Raw genomic sequence first — 23,368 nt, forward strand, 5'->3', positions numbered from 1 at the left:
CCTGTACTGTTGCGCTATATTCTGACTGTCTGCTGTATGCACACGTGCTCCATTTTTGCTCCTCTTATTTATTATGTTATTTGTTTATTTATTATTTATTCATCGCTCTTATTTATTCATTGTTTGTGCCTTCTTGTTTTTACTTTTTGTGTTGTTTACTTGTATGTACGTATGTTGTGTACTGTCTTGTCGCCGTGGGATAGTGGGATCTTGTTGTATGTCTTGGCATGTGAAGAAATTGACAATAAATCAGACTTTGACTTTTTGCCTTTGATATAAAGAAAAGAAAAAAAGTCGGCATAGCTGTTCTCAACCCTGGTCTCTACTCTCATTACAGATCACAATGTCATCTGCAAACATCATAGTCAATGGAGACTGCTGTCTGATCTCAAACCTCTCCATCACCACTGCAAAAAAGAAAGGACTAAGAGCTGATCCTTGGTGTACAAACTGGATTCGGTTGAAGTTGGGAAATTGTGTAAAATGTAAATAAAAAAAATACAATGATTTGAAAATCCTTTTCAACCTATATTCAATTGAATACAGTACAAACACAACACATTTAATGCTCAAACTCAAACTTTTTTTTATTTTTCAAATAATAATTAACTTTGAATTTCATGGCTGCAACACGTGCAGTAGAAGTTGGGAAAGGGCACGTTTACCACTTCGTTACATCACCTTTTCTTTTACTAATAACACTCAATAAACGTTTTGGAAGAGAGGAGATGAATTCTATTAGCTTCTCATGTACAATTCTTTCCCATTCTTGCATGATGAACCGCTTGAGTTGTTCAACGGTCCGGGGTCTTCCTTGTCGTATTTTACGCTTCATAATGCGCCACACATTTTTAATGGGAGACAGGTCTGGACCGCAAGCGGGCCAAGGGAGCACCTGGACTCTTTTACTTCGAAGCCACGCTGTTGTAACACGTGCAGAATGTGGCTTGGCATTATCTTGCTGAAATAAGCAGCAGCGTCCATGAAAAAGATGTCACTTGGATGACAGCATATGTTGCTCCAAAATCTGTATGTACTTTTCAGCATGTATGTTTCCTTCACAGAAATGTAAGTCACCGATGCCATGGGAACTAATGCACCCCCAAACCATCACAGACGCTGGCTTTTGAACTTTGCATTGATAACAGTCTGGATGGTCTGCTTCCTCTTTGGTCCGGAGGACATGACGCCCAGTGTTTCCAAAAACAATTTGAAAAGTGCACTCATCAGACCACAAAACACTTTTCCATTGTGCATCAGTCCATTTTACATGAGCTCGGGCCCAGAGAACCCGGCGGCGTTTCTGGATGTTGTTCATAAACGGCTTTTGTTTTGCATGATAGAGTTTTAACTCACACTGACTGATGTAGTGACGAACTGTATTTACTGACAGAGGTTTTCTGAAGTTTTCCTGAGCCAGTTTGGTGATATCCTTTACACACTCATGTCGGTTTTTAAGGCAGTGCCGTCTGAGGGATCGAAGGTCACGGTCATTCAGTCTTGGTTTCCGGCCGTGGCACTTACATGCAGAGATTTCACCAGATTCTCTGAACCTTTTGATGATGTTATGGACCATAGATGTTGAAATCCCTAAATTCCTTGCAATTTTGCTTTGAGAAATGTTGTTCTTAAACTGTTCAACTATTTTCTCACGCAGTTGTGGACAATGTGGTGAACCTTGCGCCATCCTTGCTTGTGAATGACTGAGCATGTTTGGGGAGACTCCTTTTATACTCAATCATGGTACCCACCTGGTCCCAATTAGCCTGATCACATGTGGGACGTTCCAAATAGGTGTTTGATGAGCTTTTCCCAGCTTTCTCAGTATGTTTTGCCACCTTTCCCAACTTCTACTGGACGTGTTGCAGCCATGAAGTTAATTATTATTTGGCAAAAAACAGTTAAGTTTATCAGTTTGAACATTAAATATGTTGTCTTTGTAGTGTATTCAATTGAATATGGGTTAAGAAGGATTTCCAAATCGTTGTGTTTTGTTTTTATTTACATTTTGATGGAGGGAGGGAGGGAGGGAGGGAGGGAGGGAGGGAGGGACGGACGGACGGACGGACGGACGGATGGATGGATGGATGGATGGATGGACGGACGGATGGACGGACAGATGGATGGGTGGATAGATGGAACCTGGGGACATCTCATGTCGAATGAGGCATCGGGCGGTGGCGCAGACTACCTATTAGGCAGTGTTTTTCGTTTCAGAGAGTTGCTTATTTAGGTCACCTCTTGATTAAAAAAAATCCTTTCATAGGGAACTGATCTGGCATATCACCTAATACCAAGTGGTGGGTGAAAGGGATGGCCCATTCAATGGCATGTTCCCTTCAGGACGCCGTGCATTAAACAAAAAACCGGGGGGATTATTTTGGCAAATAAAAGAGTTGACACAAAAATGAGAACACCAGATATGTATTGAATTTCACAATATTGCTCCCTTTTCCCATCCAGACCTCAATGTGGGATCTCCAGAGTTACAGTTAAACTTCCAATTTTCTTCATTGTTTTTACCCAGGGCACCGTAATTTAATCCATGAAATTGACCTGGATGTCATTGTTTCACACACAGCCTAATGTGTAACGAATGTTAGCATTTAAATATGACACATTCATTTACTATTAAAAGAAACACACACAACAAGGATTAACGTCCATATAAATACCTTAATTACCGTATTTGCCGGTGTACAGGTCGACTCGGTGTATAAGTCGACCCCCTAAAATTCGATGGAAATTTACGATTTTATGATATATCCTTTGTATAAGTCGAGCTCAATTGTTGCATTATATTAAACTTCAAAATTCAATATGCGAAATTTATTGACGAAATGTGTTCAAATTCCGGGAGGCCGTGCGCATGCGGCTGTTTATAAGCACCGCGGAGGAGATCGCGGCCGGCGAGCTCGCGCACGCCGCCCGGCACCAGCGGGAGGCCGGAAATAGCTCCAAGCCGAGCGGATCGGCACTTTATAAGCACCGCGGAGGAGATCGCGGCGCCTCATTCGACTTCCAGCGGCCGGCGAGCTCGCGCACCCGCCCGGCACATCCGGGAGGCCGTGCGCACGCGCCAAGTGGCCGAAAATAGCCCCCGCCAAGCGGATCGGCTGTTTATAAGCACCGCGGAGGAGATCGCGGCGCCTCATTCGACTTCCAGCGGCCGGCGAGCTCGCGCACCCGCCCGGCACATCCGGGAGGCCGTGCGCACGCGCCAAGTGGCCGAAAATAGCCCCCGCCGAGCGGATCGGCTGTTTATAAGCACCGCGGAGGAGATCGCGGCGCCTCATTCGACTTCCAGCGGCCGGCGAGCTCGCGCACCCGCCCGGCACATCCGGGAGGCCGTGCGCACGCGCCAAGTGGCCGAAAGTAGCCCCCGCCGAGCGGATCGGCTGTTTATAAGCACCGCGGAGGAGATCGCGGCGCCTCATTCGACTTCCAGCGGCCGGCGAGCTCGCGCACCCGCCCGGCACATCCGGGAGGCCGTGCGCACGCGCCAAGTGGCCGAAAATAGCCCCCGCCGAGCGGATCGGCTGTTTATAAGCACCGCGGAGGAGATCGCGGCGCCTCATTCGACTTCCAGCGGGCCGCGCACTCGCGCACGCCGCCCGGTTCAAATTTTCTAAGTGCAACGCACAATGAGATGCATGAGAAACGGCCTTAGTTACCATCACATTTGAAGCGATGAATACGAAGTTAAATTTTATGACTCGGTGTATAAGTCGAGGTCGATTTTTTTCGGTCGATTTTGGATCGAAAAAGGTCGACCAATACACCGGCAAATACGGTAAATGTATTGCAGCAACTGAGTGTTGGTAGATCATATGACGGTCCTGTGCATTGTTACTGCAGGCATCACGTCACAAAAACAAAAGAAAAAAAATCTAGGATGTATACGCCGTATTGATAGCACAGATATTGACGTTAAAAAAGGCAGCCTCAGGAAAATCGTTTGAGAATTGAGCAAACTATGGCTAATTTTCAACACGCATACATTAACTTTGAACGAACATGACCAGCGGCAGAGCACTAGCATTAGCAACTCGCCTCACTGCACCAGCTCAGTACTGAAACGTTTCATGGCTACAGAGTTTCAAATTGGGTGGCGGTTAGGGATGGGTACTGAAGATGGTACTTTTTTTTTCTTCTGGAGATGGTACTATTTTGAGTACGGACAGATTTAGGTTGGTACTCTGCAAAAACATATTTTCAAGAATGTAAAAAAAAAAACATTTTTCTAAATTTAAGAAAAATAATCTTTAGAAGCTAGTATTGCATTAGAAGAGTAATCTCAAATGAAGAAGACCTATCTAAATTTTTAAAGTCCTATTACATCTAAAATTAAGTCTTGCTTGAATAATGGTATGCACAATGTTTGCATGAAATCACAGCAGGACTCTTTTTTTCTTATTTTAGGAAGGAAGACCAATCAAACCACATCTGTATTCAAGAAAGGTACCCACATCAATTAAAGTCTAAATGAATGATTGTTAGATAAATTGTATATATATGTTATCATGCGTTCCCTAATGAGTACTTATTAATAAAGTTATTGCACAGAATGCTTGCTGTTTCGCCTTGCAGACATCACCCAGTCCACAACAAGTCAAACGATGCTGTCTGGAGCTTCCTGACCTTCTACACCTCTGGGAATCCAAGAAAGTTGTTGATAGCTCAATCTATTTTGTTGATGTCTGCACATGTCATTTTGTCTCTGCACTCTTTTCACATGACTTCTTTGTTTCACATAGCATTTTGTCCTTGCACTCTTTTCGTTTCTCATGGCATCTTGTCTGCGACTTCTAGTTTCACATAGAATCTCGTTTCTTCTCTCATGAGACAAAGCCCACGCTTTCCCCCCCACCTATCAGGGGCTAGTCTCACATTGTAGGTAGGGCATTCCTAAATAAAAAGAGAGTTTAAACAGACCTTTAGTGTATTCGGATTGCTGTAAGTCTGGATGCACTCCTCGCGAGAAAATACTCAACATTCTGCCTCACTGGTTTTGTCTGCTGATCCTTTTGCTGATTTTGAACCTAACAGATTTTTGGGGGCTCGTTCCGGGGTCTCAATAGACCTATTTCGGGATTCCAGTTGACTTTTCGACCCAGGAAAGGTCCTTGGCCAAGGCATATAGAGGAAACCCTTTTCACGGGGCTGACTCGATCAGTCAGCTGGACACCGCAGTGGTTGACGAAATCATCCGAGGAGAAGGCCCAGCAGACTGTGAGTACGAATCTTGATTCTGTTGAAAGTAATGAAAGTGCAGTAACAAGAGGTCACTTAAAACCTTGACAATTCTAGACCCTATCAAGTGCAATTAGAAACTGTTAAATTCCGCTGGGATGATGGAGTCCCCTGACTGATAAGTCAGTTAAATTCCATGGAAGAGCGGACCCATCTGTTTTCTAAAGAAGTACAGGTAATTTGGAGCACTTAAATTCCGCTGAGGTGTCGTGGGGCCTCCTAATTAACCTTCCTAATGTGTTAGCTTTCTGCTGCCATCTGTGGTGTTTGTCTTAACTCTGCCAGTTTGAAAGGGTTTCATAATGGTCACCCCACTACTGGGGATAAATGGCTCGGGTATTGGTGGTATTTAACTGGCCACCCGGTTAGCACCGGCTGGGGCACCCTTGTCACCACACAAATGCGAGAGTATTGGCCCTCTGGTTCCAGTGAAGAGGCTCTGTTCTTTGCTAAACGAGTGACTTTGAAAAATCAGGGCACAAGCCTCCTTTTGACTCTTACACTCCCTGATGGTCAAATTCGTCCTCCAAATGCCACCTTGTTTAACACTTCTTGTTGGGGTTTTCAACTGTGGGCTTGGTCCTCTGGAATCGATCCTCGCTTTCCTATTGCTATTTGCCTTAATAAAACAATGTCGATCGCAGACCTTCCCGTTGCAAATAATTACACCCTGTTAGCAGGAGCAAAAATCACAAGTATGCTCCTCACTGATGTAGACAGCTATTTTGTAGCCTCCACAGGAATAAGCGGTCAAACCAACAACTGGCTTCTTATGGCTGAGCAAGCCGCAAAGGTGGCTAACACCAGTTGCATTGCATGCATGGGTCCAAGACCTCTTTTGAAGATCATACCTGCAAATATAGTTCCTAAGTGTGCGGTTGTTTTAATGTTAAACTCATCCATTTCACCCACTCATGATTGTTTTAAATGGGATAAGGTTTACCCTGTTGCCTCTATGACAAAATATAAACCCCTTTTTTCGTCCGATGTAGCTAAGGGTAATTTTACATGTATTAGATTACCTGGTACCGGTGAGAAGCTCGGCGCCCTACCTCCTCCATGGTGTGGGTCCATGACCAATGTCACTGCCCCTTTTTTGCCCATTGCTCGTAGTGATATTTGGTTTTGGTGTAATAGTAATAAACTTTATGATAGGTTGCCTTTCAACAGCTCCGGAATTTGCGCTTTGGTAACCCTATTGCTACCTGTTCGTTTGATACCGATGACCTCTTATGATCTAACATATTTTTGCTAAGTCCGTAGTGCCCGTATTCTGGCCGAGAACGAAACGAAACGCCGAATGGCGGGGCGCGGCTAATCCAATTTACATAGACGCCATTGGTGTTCCTAGAGGAGTACCGGATGAGTATAAACTGGTGAATCAGATAGCAGCTGGTTTTGAATCCGCCCTGTGTTGGTGGTGTACTATTAACAAAAATGTTGACAGGATTAACTACGTCCATTACAACGTGCAGAGGCTTGGAAACTGGTCCGAGGCAGGTTTCAAGGCGGTCCACTCCCAACTGGCGGCTACTTCCCTCATGGCTTTCCAGAATCGAATAGCCCTTGACATGCTACTCTCAAAGGAGGGCGGTGTCTGCGCCATGTTCGGTGAGCAATGTTGCACGTTTATTCCGAATAATACTGCAGCCGGCGGAAGCCTGTCCCAGGCCCTTGAGGGCCTGCGGACCTTGAACGGGAAGATGAAGGAACACAGTGGGGTGAACACAGAGGTTTGGACCGACTGGTTGAACGTGTTCGGAAAGTACCGCACCCTGGTTTCCTCTGCCCTGGTCTCCATTGCCATTTTCTCTGCCATTTTGACCTTGTGTGGATGTTGTTGCATCCCTTGTCTCCGATCCCTAATTAACAGGCTAATTACAACTGCTATCTCTCCACCAGCTGAGACTTTCCCGTTGCTCCAAAGGGATGACCTTTCGATCGACGGGGGTTCCTTCTCTAGTGACGACCCGGTCGGCGACTCTATTGTGGTAAACCTGTCCGGTTTGTTTCCTGACCCTAGCTTTGCCGATTATGACTCGGTTTCCTCCTGAGTGTAAGTTAGTTCTTGCGAAATGTGATCCCTTGGCTGAGAATCTTTTTGAAGTGGCCATATGGGTGATGAGTTGATCTCCGGGAACTTATGATAAAACAGGGGGGAATTGTTAGATAAATTGTATATATATGATATCATGCGTTCCCTAATGAGTACTTATTAATAAAGTTATTGCACAGAATGATTGCTGTTTCGCCTTGCAGACATCACCCAGTCCACAACAAGTCACCCGATGCTGTCTGGAGCTTCCTGACCTTCTACACCTCTGGGAATCCAAGAAAGTTGTTGATAGCTCAATCTATTTTGTTGATGTCTGCACATGTCATTTTGTCTTTGCACTCTTTTCACATGACTTCTTTGTTTCACATAGCATTTTGTCCTTCCACTCTTTTCGTTTCTCATGGCATCCTGTCTGCGACTTCTAGTTTATCATAGAATCTCGTTTCTTCTCTCATGAGACAAAGCCCACGCTTTCCCCCCCACCTATCAGGGGCTAGTCTCACATTGTAGGTAGGGCATTCCTAAATAAAAAGAGAGGAGTGTAAACAGACCTTTAGTGTATTTGGATTGCTGTAAGTCTGGATGCACTCTTCGCGAGAAAAGACTCAACATTCTGCCTCAATGGTTTTGTCTGCTGATCCTTTTGCTGATTTTGAACCTAACAGTGCTTCTTTTTATTTCATTTGAAATGCATTACTGACACAACACAGGTAAATGTGTACTTGCTGGGCCGAATCTACTGAAATGCAAAACACAACAATACAGTTTAAAACGTTCAACAAAACAGATTAGTTGTTTAAAAAAAACATTTTCAGAACTCATGAAAACATGACAAACACTAAAAACCCATCCATCCATCCATCCATCCATCCATCCATCCATCCATCCATCCATCCATCCATCCATCCATCCATCCATCCATCCATCCATCCGAACCACTTTCTGCATATTCCCAGTGTCAGGCAGAATCCTTATACCTCACTTTTCAAGACAACTCCCTTTTGTTCAACAACCCATTTTGAACATTTCATATTGGTCAGTAATTTTGATAAAGAAAAAAAAACACGCATGCGGATTGACCAGTAGAAGAGACTTGAGAGAAAATATTAAATTTACCAAATTGTGACACAGAAAGTTTCAACACCACACCAGTGATATGTGTCTACAGGCCTTGTATACAGGACTGAACATTTGATAATTCATTCCATGGGTCTTTGAAGAATCTAATTATATCACATCCCAAAAAATATATTTCATAGGAACATACAGTGCCAAAGGTATTGGCACACCTGCAATTCTGTCAGATAATGCTGAATTTTTTCCAGAAAATGATTGCAATTACAAATTAATTGGTATTATTATTTTCATTTATTTTGCTTGCAATGAAGAAACAAAAGAGAATGGAAAGAGAGTCTAATCAATTGTCATTTTACACAAAACTCCAAAAATGGGAAAGTATTGGCACCCTCAGCCTAATATGACTTGGTAGCACAACTTTTAGACAAAATAACTGCAAACAACCGTTTCCAGTTACCATCATTGAGTTTTTTACGATGCTCTGCTGGAATTTTAGACCATTCTTCTTTGGGAAACTGCTCCAGGTCCGTTTGATTTGAATGGTGCCTTCTCCAAAATGCCATTTTGAGATCCCTCCACCGGTGTTCTATGGGATTCAGGTCTGGATTCATTGCTGGCCACTTTAGAAGTCTCCAGTGCTTTCACTCAAACCATTTTCTATTGCTTTTCGAAGTGTGTTTTGGGTCATTATTCTACTGGAAGACCTATGACTTCTTAGGGAGACCCAGCTTTTTCACACTGGGCCCTACAATACGCTGCAAAATTTGTTGGTGTCACGTATGTGTTATTATTGTCACGATGTTTAATCAATATCCAACATGTATTTAACATTGATGTTCCATTTACACATGAATGTATAAATGTGAGCAAAGACAAAGAGGAGGCAGGGGTTCATAGTGATACTGTTTGGTGTAAGGCTGCGATGACACATGAGTCTGACCCGGAGGTCACCTCATCCGCTCGGAGTTGCAGCTGCAGTCTATTTTAGAATCAGTCATGGGAAAACACAGGTATAGGACCTAGTGGAAAAACTGGTACGTGACCTAACTGGCGTAGGACCCGAGTACGAAGGCCTATCAGAAGGTCGTTCTAACATAAAGCAGTGCTCTCTCTGTCTGGGCTTTGCCCCTGCAGGCTGCCGGTGAGTTAAGAACGCTGTTTAAACGAAGATAGATTTTTCATACTTTTTTAGATTAGACCAAAATCCGCTAAAATGAATCTCTAGTGTCTTCGAATTGGACTTTGTCAAATTTTTAGCTTATAGATAGGCTAGGAGAGGGGACCTCGGTGCAGCAGAAAAGGAGATGCCATTTTTAAGGCGTTGCCCCCCTCCCAAGGCCAGCCTATCTTCTCAAACAGAAATCAGATTTTTGGAACAAAAACGAATGGATCACTCGACTTATTCCACCAAACAGCATTTTATACATTTTATCTCTTTTGACTCTTTTACTATTTTTTGAGAGTTACAATCGAGAGAACTTTGAGACTGAATAATTTTGCTCTATTGAGATTGATGAGTGGAATTATTGTTCTTTGTTCGGACAATTGAGAATTGTAATTCTTTGTCTTATTCATTAAATTTCTACTTTATAATCATTTAATTTTGATTAATGATTATTCAGATTTTTAAGCTCTAAATCTCTTTTGTCTCTATCATAGTCACACTGTTATTTTTAAAGCGAAGATAGTTTTTATCTTTAACATCGGGATTTGTCAGCTCTAGTTCGAAATAGTTAATTTAAGACTCAGCTAGTACTGGTGCGCGCTGGTGTAAATTAACGAATCACCACGGTCTTAACAAAGACAGCTTAAGCCATCCAAGATATTACAAATACAATTAATCCACAGGAAAATAGCAGCCAGGAGAAAGGACGCGGTCATTCTGACACCGTGTCTCAACAGTTACTCTACACGACCCTCAAATTACTTTAGAGGGATTGGCGTCCTGAAAAGATTACATTGATTCCTTTAGAATTAATTCCTTAGAGGCGATCAGTACTCAGACGAATATTTTCTATGTCTCCGCTCTAGCCTTGTTGGCGGGTTGTCGCGCCCTCCGCGCTATACCTTGGGGGCGCAGATCGCCAATACGGAACTCCGCGTGCTCATCGGCGCTGATCATCACCACCTGTCCCATGTTACCCGCTAACTAGGGCATGTATATACAGTAATCCCTCACTACATCGCGGTTCGTTTATCGCGGTTTCACTACATCGCAGATTTTTTTATAAAATTATAAAAAGAATTTAAGTCAAAATAAAACTTCTAAATTGAGAAATTATGGCACAAAACTTGCCCACACGCCAGCAGAAGGCAAGGAGTGCCCACACAATTGCAGTGCGTACACTTGTACCTTTTTCTAAAAAAAAAAAAAATTGTATATAATAAGAGAAGAGTTCTAAAAACATATTTACAGTGTTGTACCTTGTTATAGAAAAAATTTTATAATAACAAAGAGTTCTAAAAACATATTTACAGTATGTACACTTGTACCTTGTTATAAAAGAATTATAATAATAAAAGTTGTTCGAAAAACATATTTACAGTTTGTGTTAAGAATTATCCATGTTATTTAGGTTATTCAGCCGTGCTTTGTGTTGGAAATAATATACTTTTTATCATTGGAATCTATGTATCTACTTTTGTGTGCAAGATTATCCGCAGTATGTGACCATCAGGCCTTGTGATAATGACTTGGGGGCATATGGCCGGCTAATGACTGGAGTCATTAGCCGCGCTATACAATAAGCTCCATAGTTAGCTAGACATGTACAGATCATGAGATTGTCATGGGATGGCTGAAGCAGACAAAGGTCTTATTTAAGTTGAAGTCATGAGATATAATTATGTCCTTCCTGTCTGGAAACCTACTCGATCATGTACACTTGCCCCTTTGTTTCTTTCTCAATAAAAAGCACGGCTCAACTCGAGAAGAGCGCGGATCTCAGCCACACTTGCTGCGTGTGTCTGGGGTGCGCCCTTCTGCGCAGAAGAAAACGCTAAGCCAAAAAGACCTACCGCCTCTGAGATTGATCAATGTGTATTTAAACGCCATTCACCCGTCATTTATAAACCAACAAAATAGTGAAGCTGCAATAGTGGAAGCGTGAAGTGGCAAGGGATCACTGTACTTTGAATATTTTGAAACACTAATTTAACAAATTGTTAATGCAGCCTACCTTTAATTTCAGTGTTCTATTGTTCTGTTGTTGTCTGTTCGGTTCTGTTCTTCTGTTGCCGCCATTGCCAAGGTGTTCAAGGAGTTGGTGATATGAGTGATTTGGAAAAATGAGCTGGAAACTCAATAAAGTCATAGTCAACGTCTCTGTGAGACATCCGTTGTTTGTTCACACACTGTAAAAATCTGGTAATGTATAAGGCTCAGTAAGAATTTGAGGGTCAGAGCCAAAAGCAAAACAGATAATACAGCACCATGTTTTCTACTTTTTTTTTGCCACCCTTTCCACGTAATGTCTGTCTATTTAAGCTGTGCTTTCCCCTCAGATGCACTTCCAGATGTCCATAATAGGTGGCATGAGAAGACTGAAATGTGATTTTATGTGACATATTACCAACATTACAGCGGCTTGGTGGTACACTGGTGAGCACGTCTGCCTCACAGTTAGGAGGGTGCGGGTTCGATTTCGCCTTCGGAACTCCCTGTGTGGAGTTTGCATGTTCTCCCCGTGCCCGCGTGGGTTTTCTCCGGGCACTCTGGTTTCCTCCCACGTCCCAAAAACACGTTTGGTAGGCCGATTAAACACTCCAAATTGCCCCGAGGTGTGAGTGAGTGTGGATGGTTGGTTGTCTCTGTGTGCCCTGCGATTGGCTGGCAACAGGTTCAGGGTGTCCCCCGCCTCCTGCCCGATGACTGCTGAGATAGGCTCCAGCCTGCGACCCCCGCGGGGACAAGCGCTATAGAAATAGCCAACACTAAACAATAATACAACATAGAAAACATACATGTGGTTCAAGTGGTGGTTCAAGTGGTTCATTAAATGTAAACGGTCACAATAATTGAAATTTGTTTTGGATGAATTTAAATCAACATTCCCACTTTCGTGGAGAAGATGGTAAGTGGTGAGTAGACAAGACTTTTAGAACAAGACATTTTTTTTCTGCTGCATTTTTGTATTTCACAAATTCAAAATTAATATTGAGACATTGGTATTGATATCCTCTGTTACAATTTTAACTCTAAAAGGTCTTTCCATCAATTTTTCACTGCTTATCTGGAGTCAGATCACGGGGGCAGCAGCTTCGTAAGGGAATCCCAAACTTCCCTGGCCCCAGCCATTTTGTACAGCTCATCCTGGGGCATCCCAAAGCGTTCCAAGACCAGCCTAGAGACATCGTCTCTCCAGCGTGTCCTGGATCGTCCCAGAGGCCTCCTTCCAGTGGGACATGCCCGGATCACTTCAACAGGGGAGGTGTTCGGAAGCATCCTAATCAGAGAACCGTCTCTCAATGCGGAGGAGCAGCGGCTCAACTCAGAGTCCCTCACGGATGACTGAGTTTCTAGCTCTAAGGGAGAGCCCAGACACCCTGCGACGGAAGCGCCACTCTAAAAGCTATGTCACCGTTTTTACATTTTGCTGTTGTACATTATGGCTAGACTTAATTACATTCATACATATTATACCCCCATCTCAGAATACAACAGGTTGAAGAAGGAGAGGAGTAACAAAATTTTTTTGGGATATTCTGTGAAAGACGTTTTTATATGCATTTTTTAATCAATGTGTTCGTCAGTTAAAATAGTTTTTTCAGGGTCTAGCGAGGTACGCGGGGGAGTGGTTAAGACGCAACAGGCCACGCAAGGTGTGACGCGCTTAAAGATGAGATCTCACATTGAAGTCTTGATGGAAAAACGAAGGAATATTGCAGTTTGGTCAATGATCTGTGTCAGTATTGTGCCTCGTGTTGTATTTGCCAAATTCTTCCCCTTCCTTACTGTTTAATGCACAGTGCCGTGTTGGAACGGATGACATTATGATGTTGACAGGGCCATCGCTTTCACCCCCAAACCATCCGTTATGATGGCAGATCACTTGACTATGGATGGTAATCTTTTTTTTTTTAAATCACTTTAAGGTGACCTTAAAAAGCTGCATAAAAAAAAAAAACGCATGCATAAAAACATGCTTGTTCTAACTTTACTGTACGTACAGCAAGACAGAAATCTTGCTTATCAGTGCACGCATACGTTCACGCGTACAAGCACACATACACACACAGATACACTCACAAACAAACAAACACACACACACACACACACACACACATACTGTGTGGAGTCGCGTGGGCAGCAGCTTTAGCAGGGAAGCCCAGACTTCCTTTTCCCAGGCCACTACGTCCAGCTCATCCCAGAGGATCCCAAAATTTTCCCAGGCCAGCTGAGAGTCTCTCTAGCATGTCATGGGTCGTTCCCGGAGTCTTCTGCCGGTGGGACATGCCCAGAACACCTCACCAGGGTGGCGTCCAGGAGGCATCCTAATGAGATGCACGAGCCATCTCATCTGGCTCCTCTCAACGTGGAGGAGCAGTAGCCCGACAGAGTCCCTCTCGGATGGCCGAGCTACTCACCCTATCTCGAAGGGAGACCCCGGACAGTGGCTCAACAGAGACCCTCTTGAATGACCGAGGTTCTCACCGTATCTCTAAGTACCCTTGAGGAGCCAACTGAGGGTGTAGAGCTGGTCCACTGTTCCACGGCCAGGACGAAAACCGCATTGCTCCTCCTGAATCTGAGATTGAACCTCCTTACAGACCCTCCTCTCTGGCACCCCTAAATGGACCATACCAGGGAGGCTGATGACTGTGATTCCTCTGTAGTTGGAACACATCCTTCGGTCACTTCCCCGGTCTGTCCAGAGGCAATGTCCACACAATGTTGAAGAGGCGTGTCAGCCAAGACAGCTCCACAACATCTAAAGCCTTCAGGAACTCCGGGCGGTCTTATCCACCTCCGGGTCCCTGCCAATGAGGAGCTTTTTATCCACCTCGGTGACTTCAATCCCAGAGATAGGAAGGTCCAGTCCAGAGTATCTAGGCTCTGCTTCCTCAATGTACTTAATCCAAACAAAGGGCGTACCTTATTAGTTGTGAATTCTAGTTGTTAATCGATTTTCATAGACAAAACAATCAAAGTCCTCATTTTCTCTATCCAAATCAAACAGTTGGGCAAGTTCGCCATTAAACATGCCAAGTTCTCTTTTGTTCTCCCCTCAGAGCCAGACTCGTCATATTGGTCTTCTGCAATGATCCAGGCTTTCCATAAAGCTTGAATTGTGTTTCATAAGCATGTCTCTTTGTTGATGCCATTAATGCCGTTTGCTTGGCACAAACCGATATTTGTTTATCAATCGCGGCGGAGGTACGTAACTGTATTCTCGGATTGCTTTACTGCCCCAAGCTTTGAATTTTATGTCCTTTGATTGGTTCATCGGGTATACATATTACATCTACATATTACGTCCCTGTGGCAGCAGACACACAACAACATTTACGGATTTTGGAATTCAGTCCACACGATAGGTGCACCTTAGTAAAAATTTGCTTGCGAGCCAGATCAAACAATCAAAAGAGCCACACGAGCCCTAGATTCCCCATCCCTGTTCGAGGATCAGTGGGACACGCAACCTCCTCCACCAACATAAGATGACAACTCACAGAGGCGGAAATATAGCCTCCGGCTAATTTGTCATTGTGACATTTGTCATTGTGACAAGCCTACAAATAAACAATGTAAATAAAGAGTACACATAGTAAAATGAAGGGGGCGTTTGAAAATATGCTCCGAGCGCGCACCAAAAACTGAGTCACAGTGCGCACAGTAGGTGTTCCAACTGGGGACACGTTGCATCAGTCCTGGCTGCGTTCTGAAATGAATGGGAGCAAAGCGCCCTCTACCATTCTAAACACACCCACTCTCAGAGTACTGCAAGGGCATCGGCTCTACCGCATCCTAATATCTTTTATGAAGCCTCAGCTTCTCTACCACCAGTCTTAGATTTCTGGGGAAACCCTGAAATATTATCATCATTCATCCCGCATTGTGATTTTAATTTTTAATTACTTAATCACTGTTACCTGTCCTCTGAAATTGGAGCAACCAATGGAGCATACCAGTTGATCCCAACTTCACAGTGAGCATCCAAGTATATTAGCACCTAAAAAAAACAAAGACAGAATTATTTTAGTATTTTTATTTATTTATAATATTAAACCACTCAGTTTAAAATGGTCCAATTGGTTGCTACAGCAACAATCCTGAGCACTACTTCTGAACGATTGGTAACAGTGAGATACCTGTCCCTTTGTCGCCTTCTTTGCTCCAATACTTCGTGCCTGGATGAGGCCTTCTCTCTTCTCATTTCTGTAAAGTTTCACCAGACCATTCCACTGCTTGACGTAGATCTCCAAACGTTCCTTCAAATGGACTTCACAAAGAGGGAATTTCATTAGTCCGTTGGAAAAAAAAATAGAAACACATGGAGGTTGGGAGAAATTATTTGAGGTAAAATTTCACACATGCAAACTTTTTTCAAAATATAATACATTTTCTAAAATGTCACAAGCAAATAAATCTCTTAAGACCTGACAGACATAGTCAACTAAAATCTGAACGTTTAACATTTTTATGCTAGTTATCTGGGAGACCCTTGCTTTGACGTGACCAGAAAATCCAATAGTCATCTATGCCTCTTTTTCTTCATATTGAGGCTCGAAATTAACATACACAGAAACAGATCATCTTGGCACTCGTTGGAAAATAGATAAAATAGAAATAATCATTGATTAGCACATACACATACCGTAAATTTCGGACTATAAGCCGCGACTTTATTCTAAAATTTTGAATCCTGCGGTTTATGGCCCAGTGCGTCATATATAGGATTTTTTCCATGATTTTTGTGACAACTTGATCACTTTTAAACACTCGTAAAAAGGCTGTGGACCGCTGTTGTGCGGCACTGCTTTGCTAGGCGGAGGGATATGTGACACAGTCACTGGGAAGAAAAGTGGTGTGTTGAACGCATGTCCATCCGCCAGACAAATAGTGCTGTATAATTCACACAAAGAAGAGACAGAACGAGATCAAGACGGACATTACTGAAAGGAAGCTTTTATACACAAACCGTCATTATGGCGGGCTTATATAGGATTTTTTTCCATGCTTTTTGTGATGACTTGATCACTTTTATACACTCGTAAAAAGGTTGTGGACCGCTGTTGTGCGGCACCGCTTTGCGAGGCGGAGGGATATGTGACACGGGGAGAAAAGTGGTGTGTTGATCGCATGTCCATCCGTGCCATATAATTCACACTAAGAAGAGACAAAATGAGATCAAGACGGACATTACTGAAGGAAGCTTTTATACACAAACCGTCATTATGGGGGACAAACGAAATGCATTTGATGCCGCTTTTAAGTTAAAGGCAGTCGATGTTGATGACATTGTGTTGTGTCACCCTTTTTCTATTTCCCGGTCACGTCTACTCTGGAGTTATACGTGTCGCTCACTAGTTTAATTAAATATGGCACTTCGTGCATGAATAAAATTAGCATGAACGGACCCTCATCATGGAAAATGCTAGAAGAAATGCATAAAAGTGACGACAAAAGAGAGACTGATAAAGTGTGTGGCGAAGGATATCTAACGCTATTCCATTCGGACACTGAGGAGGAAGACTTTGATGGTTTCAGTGCACCGGAGGAAGATGAAGACGATGAAGCTCTTTTTTTTACTTTTACTGGTATGATTTTTTAACCAGCCCTGTTAATTCTGTGCTACCGTGTTGCTGCTGTGTTACCGCCGCGTCTCAATGACTTTTACCCGTATGTTATTTTTAATCCAGCCCTATTAGTCCTGTGTTACTTCCGTGTTGCTGCGGTATTACTGCCGTGTCACAGGCAGTGTTTGGAAAGAAATGTTAAAGTATATTATTAAAAATTTTAAAAGGCTTTGTGTACCGTCTTTCTTTGTAAATATCTCATGCGCACGTGCGTCTTATAGTCCGGTGCGCCTTATATGAGAAAAAAACCTGAAATATTCCCGAATTTTAGCTGGTGAGGCTTATAGTCCAGTGCGGCTTACAGTCCGAAAATTACGGTACATGACTATCACATTTCCCAAATAGCTGTACCTTATTATTAACATTATATTATCCATCCATCCATCCATCCATCCATTTTCTGTACCGCTTTGTCCCCACGGGGTTCGCGAGCGTGCTGGAGCCTATCTCAGCTGTCATCGGGCAGGAGGCGGGGGACACCCTGAACTGGTTGCCAGCCAATCGCAGGGCACACAGAGACAAACAACCATACGCACTCGCACTCACACTTTGGGGCAATTTGGAGTGCTCAATCGGCTTACCAAGCATGTTTTTGGGATGTGAGAGGAAACCGGAGTGCCGGGAAAAAACCCACGCGGACACGGGGAGAACATGCAAACTCCACATAGGGAGGGCCGGAGGTAGAAATCTAACCCACACCCTCCTGTGTGTGCGGCGGACGTGCTAACCAGAGCGCCACCTAGCTGCCTGAACATTAATCCATCGAACAACACGAATCACAGTACGATATGCCCTCCCACCAAAATCAACATTAAGAATAGATAATCAAAAACAAATGTTAGAGCTTGAGGAGAAATTAGTGCAGACCACACACATCTTTTGGAAATCATTTTGGTAAAGAAAACACTCTGTTAAGACTGAGTTATAACCCTATATGAAGGATTTCAGTGAAAGATGGACATGACGCGGATAAATATTTAGTGAGCATCATACACCTATCTCGATTTTATGCGGACTTTGGAGTCCAGAATTTGAGAATCGCATTAACTCCGTAAGCGAGTTGTATAGAAAGTATTACTTATTTAGAAGGCATGTTTTTTAGGCAGCCAAAGGGGCTCTTTGTTACATTAATTTACATCAGGCATATTGTTGGGCAGCCAAAGGGGTCGGTTTGCCGTCCATCACCCACTACACGTACATTTCAATTCTATGTGAATTGGATGGAAGAAAGAACAAAGCAGCCACTTATTCGACTTCCGTGTCTGACCTCCTGCTACGTATCCACTCTTTCACTTCGTTTGCGTCAGCAGAATCAGCAGCATCTCTGGTTTGGGCTTTATTTTGTCAGTGCCAAGCAAGAAAACTATAACTAGGAAATGGCAAGACATAGAACAGTGGTTCTTAACCTTTTTGGAGGTACCGAACCCCATCAGGTTCATATGCGCATTCACCGAACCCCATCAGTTTCATATGCGCATTCACCAAACCCCTCTTTTGGTTGGAGGAAAATCAGTGTGACTTCTGCTGTTGCCTTTGCAAGACCTGTTCAGATATGCGTTATCGCGAATTTACACGACATTCAGGTGTGTTCGGCCAACCGCGGGGTGGGGAATGACATACCAGCTCTGCCGAACCCCTGAAGCCGACTCACCGATCCCCTAGGGTTCGATCGAACCCAGGTTAAGAACCACTGACATAGAACCACCTGACCAAGACCAATGGATGGCAATTGTGGAGAATGCTTGTATAATGGAAATGATGACTTTTGATATGAGATTGCAGGGTACTCATGGAGATCAAAAATGGGGAAAATTTGGATTAGTAATTAAATAGCAATTCAAAAGAGACAGTTAAGAAAACTTTGAACATCTCCCATTAATTTGGTGATCAGTGGCTGTGTCATTACTTGGGGTATTGGAAGCTGTCAGAGAGAAGTCGTAGTTCCAGTGTGACAAACAAAAAGATCTCTGGTAGATGCAGATAACAATAAAAACATGAAGGTAACAAGAAAATATCAGAATTGGAGATGACAAATTGAAAACCAGACATCCATACCCAGATTACAAGGCACACTGTCAATTTAAAAAAAAAAATCAAGGATTAAAAGTGTGACTCATGGTCCAAAAATTACAGTCTATAAGCACCCTTAAATATATCCAGAGAAAATTTAAAGTTGAAAAAGATTAGAAAAAATGAATAAAAAGTCAAAGTCAAAGTCAGCTTAGTAGCAGTGCTGCCAGAAGAAATGGGAAGCCCCAGCCATGACTGAGGACAAAGCCGTTGTCGGTGCAACTCGTGGCTGGAAGCTCACTGCTATTGATGAGAGGACTCCCCAGGAATGGCCAGGGTAGAAACCAGTGTCTGTGCCGCTCGCCTCGGCTATGTTAGCAGTTGGAAGGAGGTCACTGCTGTCAATGACATGAATAGTTTTAGCCCTGGTACAGAGACGAAAATGTCCACGTAAGGAGGTTTCCAACTATAGTAGAGCATGGTGGCACGACAAAATACCGGAAAGAAGCCAACGCTCAGGAGAGGGGCTTCTTGGATTATTGTTCAATGAAGCCAATTTCTTCTAACTTTGACTAAATCACTTCATCTTCAACTTTGTCTTCTAACTTCAGCGATCATTGAAATGATCAGTGCAAATTACACCCCTCTGCTTGGGTCATCCCATTTGTTTTGCTTTGGGTAATTCTTACCTTTATTCAGAAAAAGACAATACGCAATTAAATTAACAAAAGCATTTGACTCAGCTCATCCCCACATCAAACATCATCATCAACACCTCATGGCCAGCAAAACTGGGCGTTTCTAAAACTGCTAAATAGTCGCATGCAAAAGTTTGGGCACCCCTGATTTTCCTTTATAAATCATTGTTTTTTTGTATCAGCAATTCCAGTTAAATCTATCATATAGCAGACAAAAACAGTGACATTTGAGAAGTAAAATGAAGTTTATAGGATTTACAGAAAGTGTGCAATCATTACTTGAACAAAAGTAGGTGCATAACTTTAGGCACCCCAACAGAAAAATTGCAGAAATAACAGCCTCTAAACGCTTCCTATAGCTTCCAATGAGAGTCTGGATTCTGGTTGAAGGTATTTTGACCATTCTTCTTTACAAAACATCTCCAGTTACTTGTATTTAAGGTGGCCAGTTACAAGTTGTTCTCCTCTTTGCATCTTCTCTGAAGAGTGGCAACATGGGAGCCTCTAAACAACTGACAAATGACCTGAAAACAAAGATTGTTCAACGTCATAGTTTAGGGGAAGGATAAAAAAAAGCTAGCTCAGAGATTTCAGCTTTCATTTTGCACTGTGAGGAACATAGTAAGGAAATGGAAGACCACAACAGGCACAGTTCTAGTTAAGGCCCGGAGTGGCAGGCCAAGAAAAATCTCAGATAAGCAGAGGCGAAGGATGGTGACAACAGTCAAAGTCAACCCACAGAGCAGCTCCAAAGACCTACAACATGATCTTCATGCAGATGGTGACAATGTGCATCATTCAACTATTCAGTGCACTTTGTACAAGGATATGCTGTATGGGAGAATAATGCGGCATAAGCCTTTTCTGCGCACATGCCACAAACAGAGTCGCTTGAGGTACGCTAAAGCACATTTGAACAAGCCAGCTTAATTTTGGAATAAGGTGCAGTGGACTGATGAAATTAAAATGTAGTTATTTGGACATAACAAGCAGAAGAGCATTCCATGACAAACACTTGCTACCCACAGTCAAATTTGGTGGTGGTTCCATCATGCTGTGGGGCTGTGTGGCCAGTGCAGGTACTGGCAATTGTGTTAAAGTTGAAGACTGGATGGATTCAAGTCAGTATTATCAGATTCTTGCAAACAATGTTCAAGAATCCGTGACAAAGTTGAAGATGCGTAGGGGCTGGATACCTCAACACCTCAATGACCCCAAACACTGCTCAAATTCTATTAAGGCATTGATCCAGAGGAACAAGTACAATGTTCTGGAATGGCCATCTCAGTCCCCAAACCTTAATATTATTGAAAATCTGTGGTGTGATTTAAAGCGGGCTGTTCATGCTTGGAAACCATCAAACCTGACTGAATTGGAGATATTTTGTCAAGAAGAATGGTCAAAAATACCTTCAACCAGAATCCAGACTCTCATTGGAAGCTATAGGAAGTGTTTAGAGGTTATTTCTGCAAAAGGAGGAGCTACTAAATATTGATGTCATTTGTCTGTTGGAGTGCCCAAATTTATGCACCTGCCTACTTTTGTTTAGGTAATGATTGCACACTTTCTGTAAATCATATAAACTTCATTTCACTTCTCAAATACCACTGTTTCTGTCTGCTATGTGACATATTTAATTGCAATTGCTAATCCGAACAACCAATGATTTAAATCCTGAAAATGATCAGGGGTGCCCAAACTTTTGAATACGACATATATCATAAGACAATATAATTACTGGTTAAATCAGCGGGAGTGTTTTTCCTCCTGACGTAAATTTTAAGAACAGATCTATTATCAAAGTGCCAATGTTGAGCGAATTAAGGAGACCCTTTTACATTCGATTTACAATGACAGTTCTATGGGGCCCCACTAGTATAAAGTGTACTGTGAATAATATTGTGTTTATGTAATGAATCAAATGGAAAAGTCCACCTGTTCTTTTATCCATTTCGCATTTTCCTGGCACTCGCGCTTAACTGGCAATGACATAACAGTACCTAAGGGGTCAGCTCAGCACGTCACATGACCAAACCCAGAAAACAGGGGAGCTGTAACAGTCTGTTAAATTTGCTTGCTAATCCGTTGAGTTTGAAGCATAGATGGGGAGCTCACACTGATGACCTGAGTGGGGAAGGAGGAGTGCATGCTTTTCGGGCTATTGTCTTCGTTGCAAATGTGAAGCTGTTTAGAGCATTGATTACAGGAAGAAACTTACATGTGTTCTATTATTGAAGATTAACACAGTCTTTATCTTGATTGAAATAAAGGCCATATTGGCTTGTTAGAGAAACCTAGTACTGGCCCTCGCCCATACCTCATAATCACACTAACTGTATCTTATTCCAAAAGGCAGTTCCTAATAAACTCCTTGTTCATCATATTAATTACCTTAATGGTATTTCATTTTCTAAAAACTATGGAGAGGTTCAGCATGGCAATATTCCAACCTACCCACATACCATAACACTTACTAGAGATTCACATCTTAAAACTGGGAACACATATCTGCTATCTGAACTGAATTAGGCCTCGCAATTACTGAATCCACTTGGGAGCATATTCCAAACTGAGAACAATGCTTAGACTGCTTTGAATCAACACCAACAATAAGCAGACAGGTTTATAATTAAGGGACGCCATTTTGACTCCTCACAAATGTGTGAGCAATTACTAGACTGCAAAACATTGCTTCGGACAGATTATGTTGCTAGCTGCGAATATACATAAAATTTAAACAACAAAGTTTAAAGTGTATTATACGCACTGGCAATTCAACCTCATAATGAACACTATTGTGGTCTCTCAGGATGGCGGAGAGTGCATGCTGCCATTGTCCGTCTTCGTACTGTCTGACACTTCCGTATCATAAAATAAAGCACATTAAAACTGTTTGCATAACAAAACACTCCCTGTCTGGCGTGAAATAACATCACTAATTGACTTTAAACTTGTCACGGTAATATTAATAAAACAACTTCTGAAAGGGGCCTTAAAAATACTTTTGTATCCTCTGATTTAGTGACCTTAATCTCTACTGTACGGACTTTACCATCCTTTGAAGGGGAAAACCTGAGTTTTAAGTCCAAGAGGCCATTCCTTGCTAGGCATTTGACGGTCCCTGAGCACAACTGCACTGCCTAGAGTGATGTTGAGCTGGGTAGACTCACATGTGCTATGTGGCTGCAGTACTTTGTGAGTGAGCTTAGTGTTATTGATGTGGAAAAGCATTGTGTCCAATATTCTCCGTGCAAGAATGCTCACTCTCCCAGGATCTACCAAAGTGGGAAGCAGCAGTGGATTAAAGGTCCATGTACAACCTTGTTCCTTCAAGTAAGTTTGTACAGCTGTATTGTCTGTGTTTAAAGGGATTTTGAGTTCTTTGCACACACTGACAAAGTTTGTACTTCAATCAGAGCAAATTGTTTTTACAGGTCCCATAATAGCAAAAAATTGGCAAAGTGTATTTATGAAA

The 23,368-nt window shown here is 42.7% G+C and overlaps 1 protein-coding gene across 23 annotated transcripts in view; it reads right to left on the bottom strand.

The window, feature by feature from the left end:
- Positions 1–23,368, bottom strand: part of galnt7 (UDP-N-acetyl-alpha-D-galactosamine: polypeptide N-acetylgalactosaminyltransferase 7) — a 309,242-nt gene that overhangs the window by 202,605 nt on the left and 83,269 nt on the right. For all 23 annotated transcript variants that reach the window (XM_068650742.1, XM_049721363.2, XM_068650729.1 and 20 more), the window contains exons 5-6: positions 15,698–15,828; positions 15,479–15,558 (exon numbers count right to left, since the gene is read on the bottom strand). In XM_068650742.1, coding sequence (XP_068506843.1) covers positions 15,479–15,558; positions 15,698–15,828 — 211 coding nt within the window. The remainder of the gene's footprint in view (positions 1–15,478; positions 15,559–15,697; positions 15,829–23,368) is intronic.

The sequence above is a fragment of the Syngnathus scovelli genome, chromosome 5, assembly GCF_024217435.2.
Source record: "Syngnathus scovelli strain Florida chromosome 5, RoL_Ssco_1.2, whole genome shotgun sequence".
In the NCBI taxonomy this organism is placed as follows: Eukaryota; Metazoa; Chordata; class Actinopteri; order Syngnathiformes; family Syngnathidae; genus Syngnathus; species Syngnathus scovelli.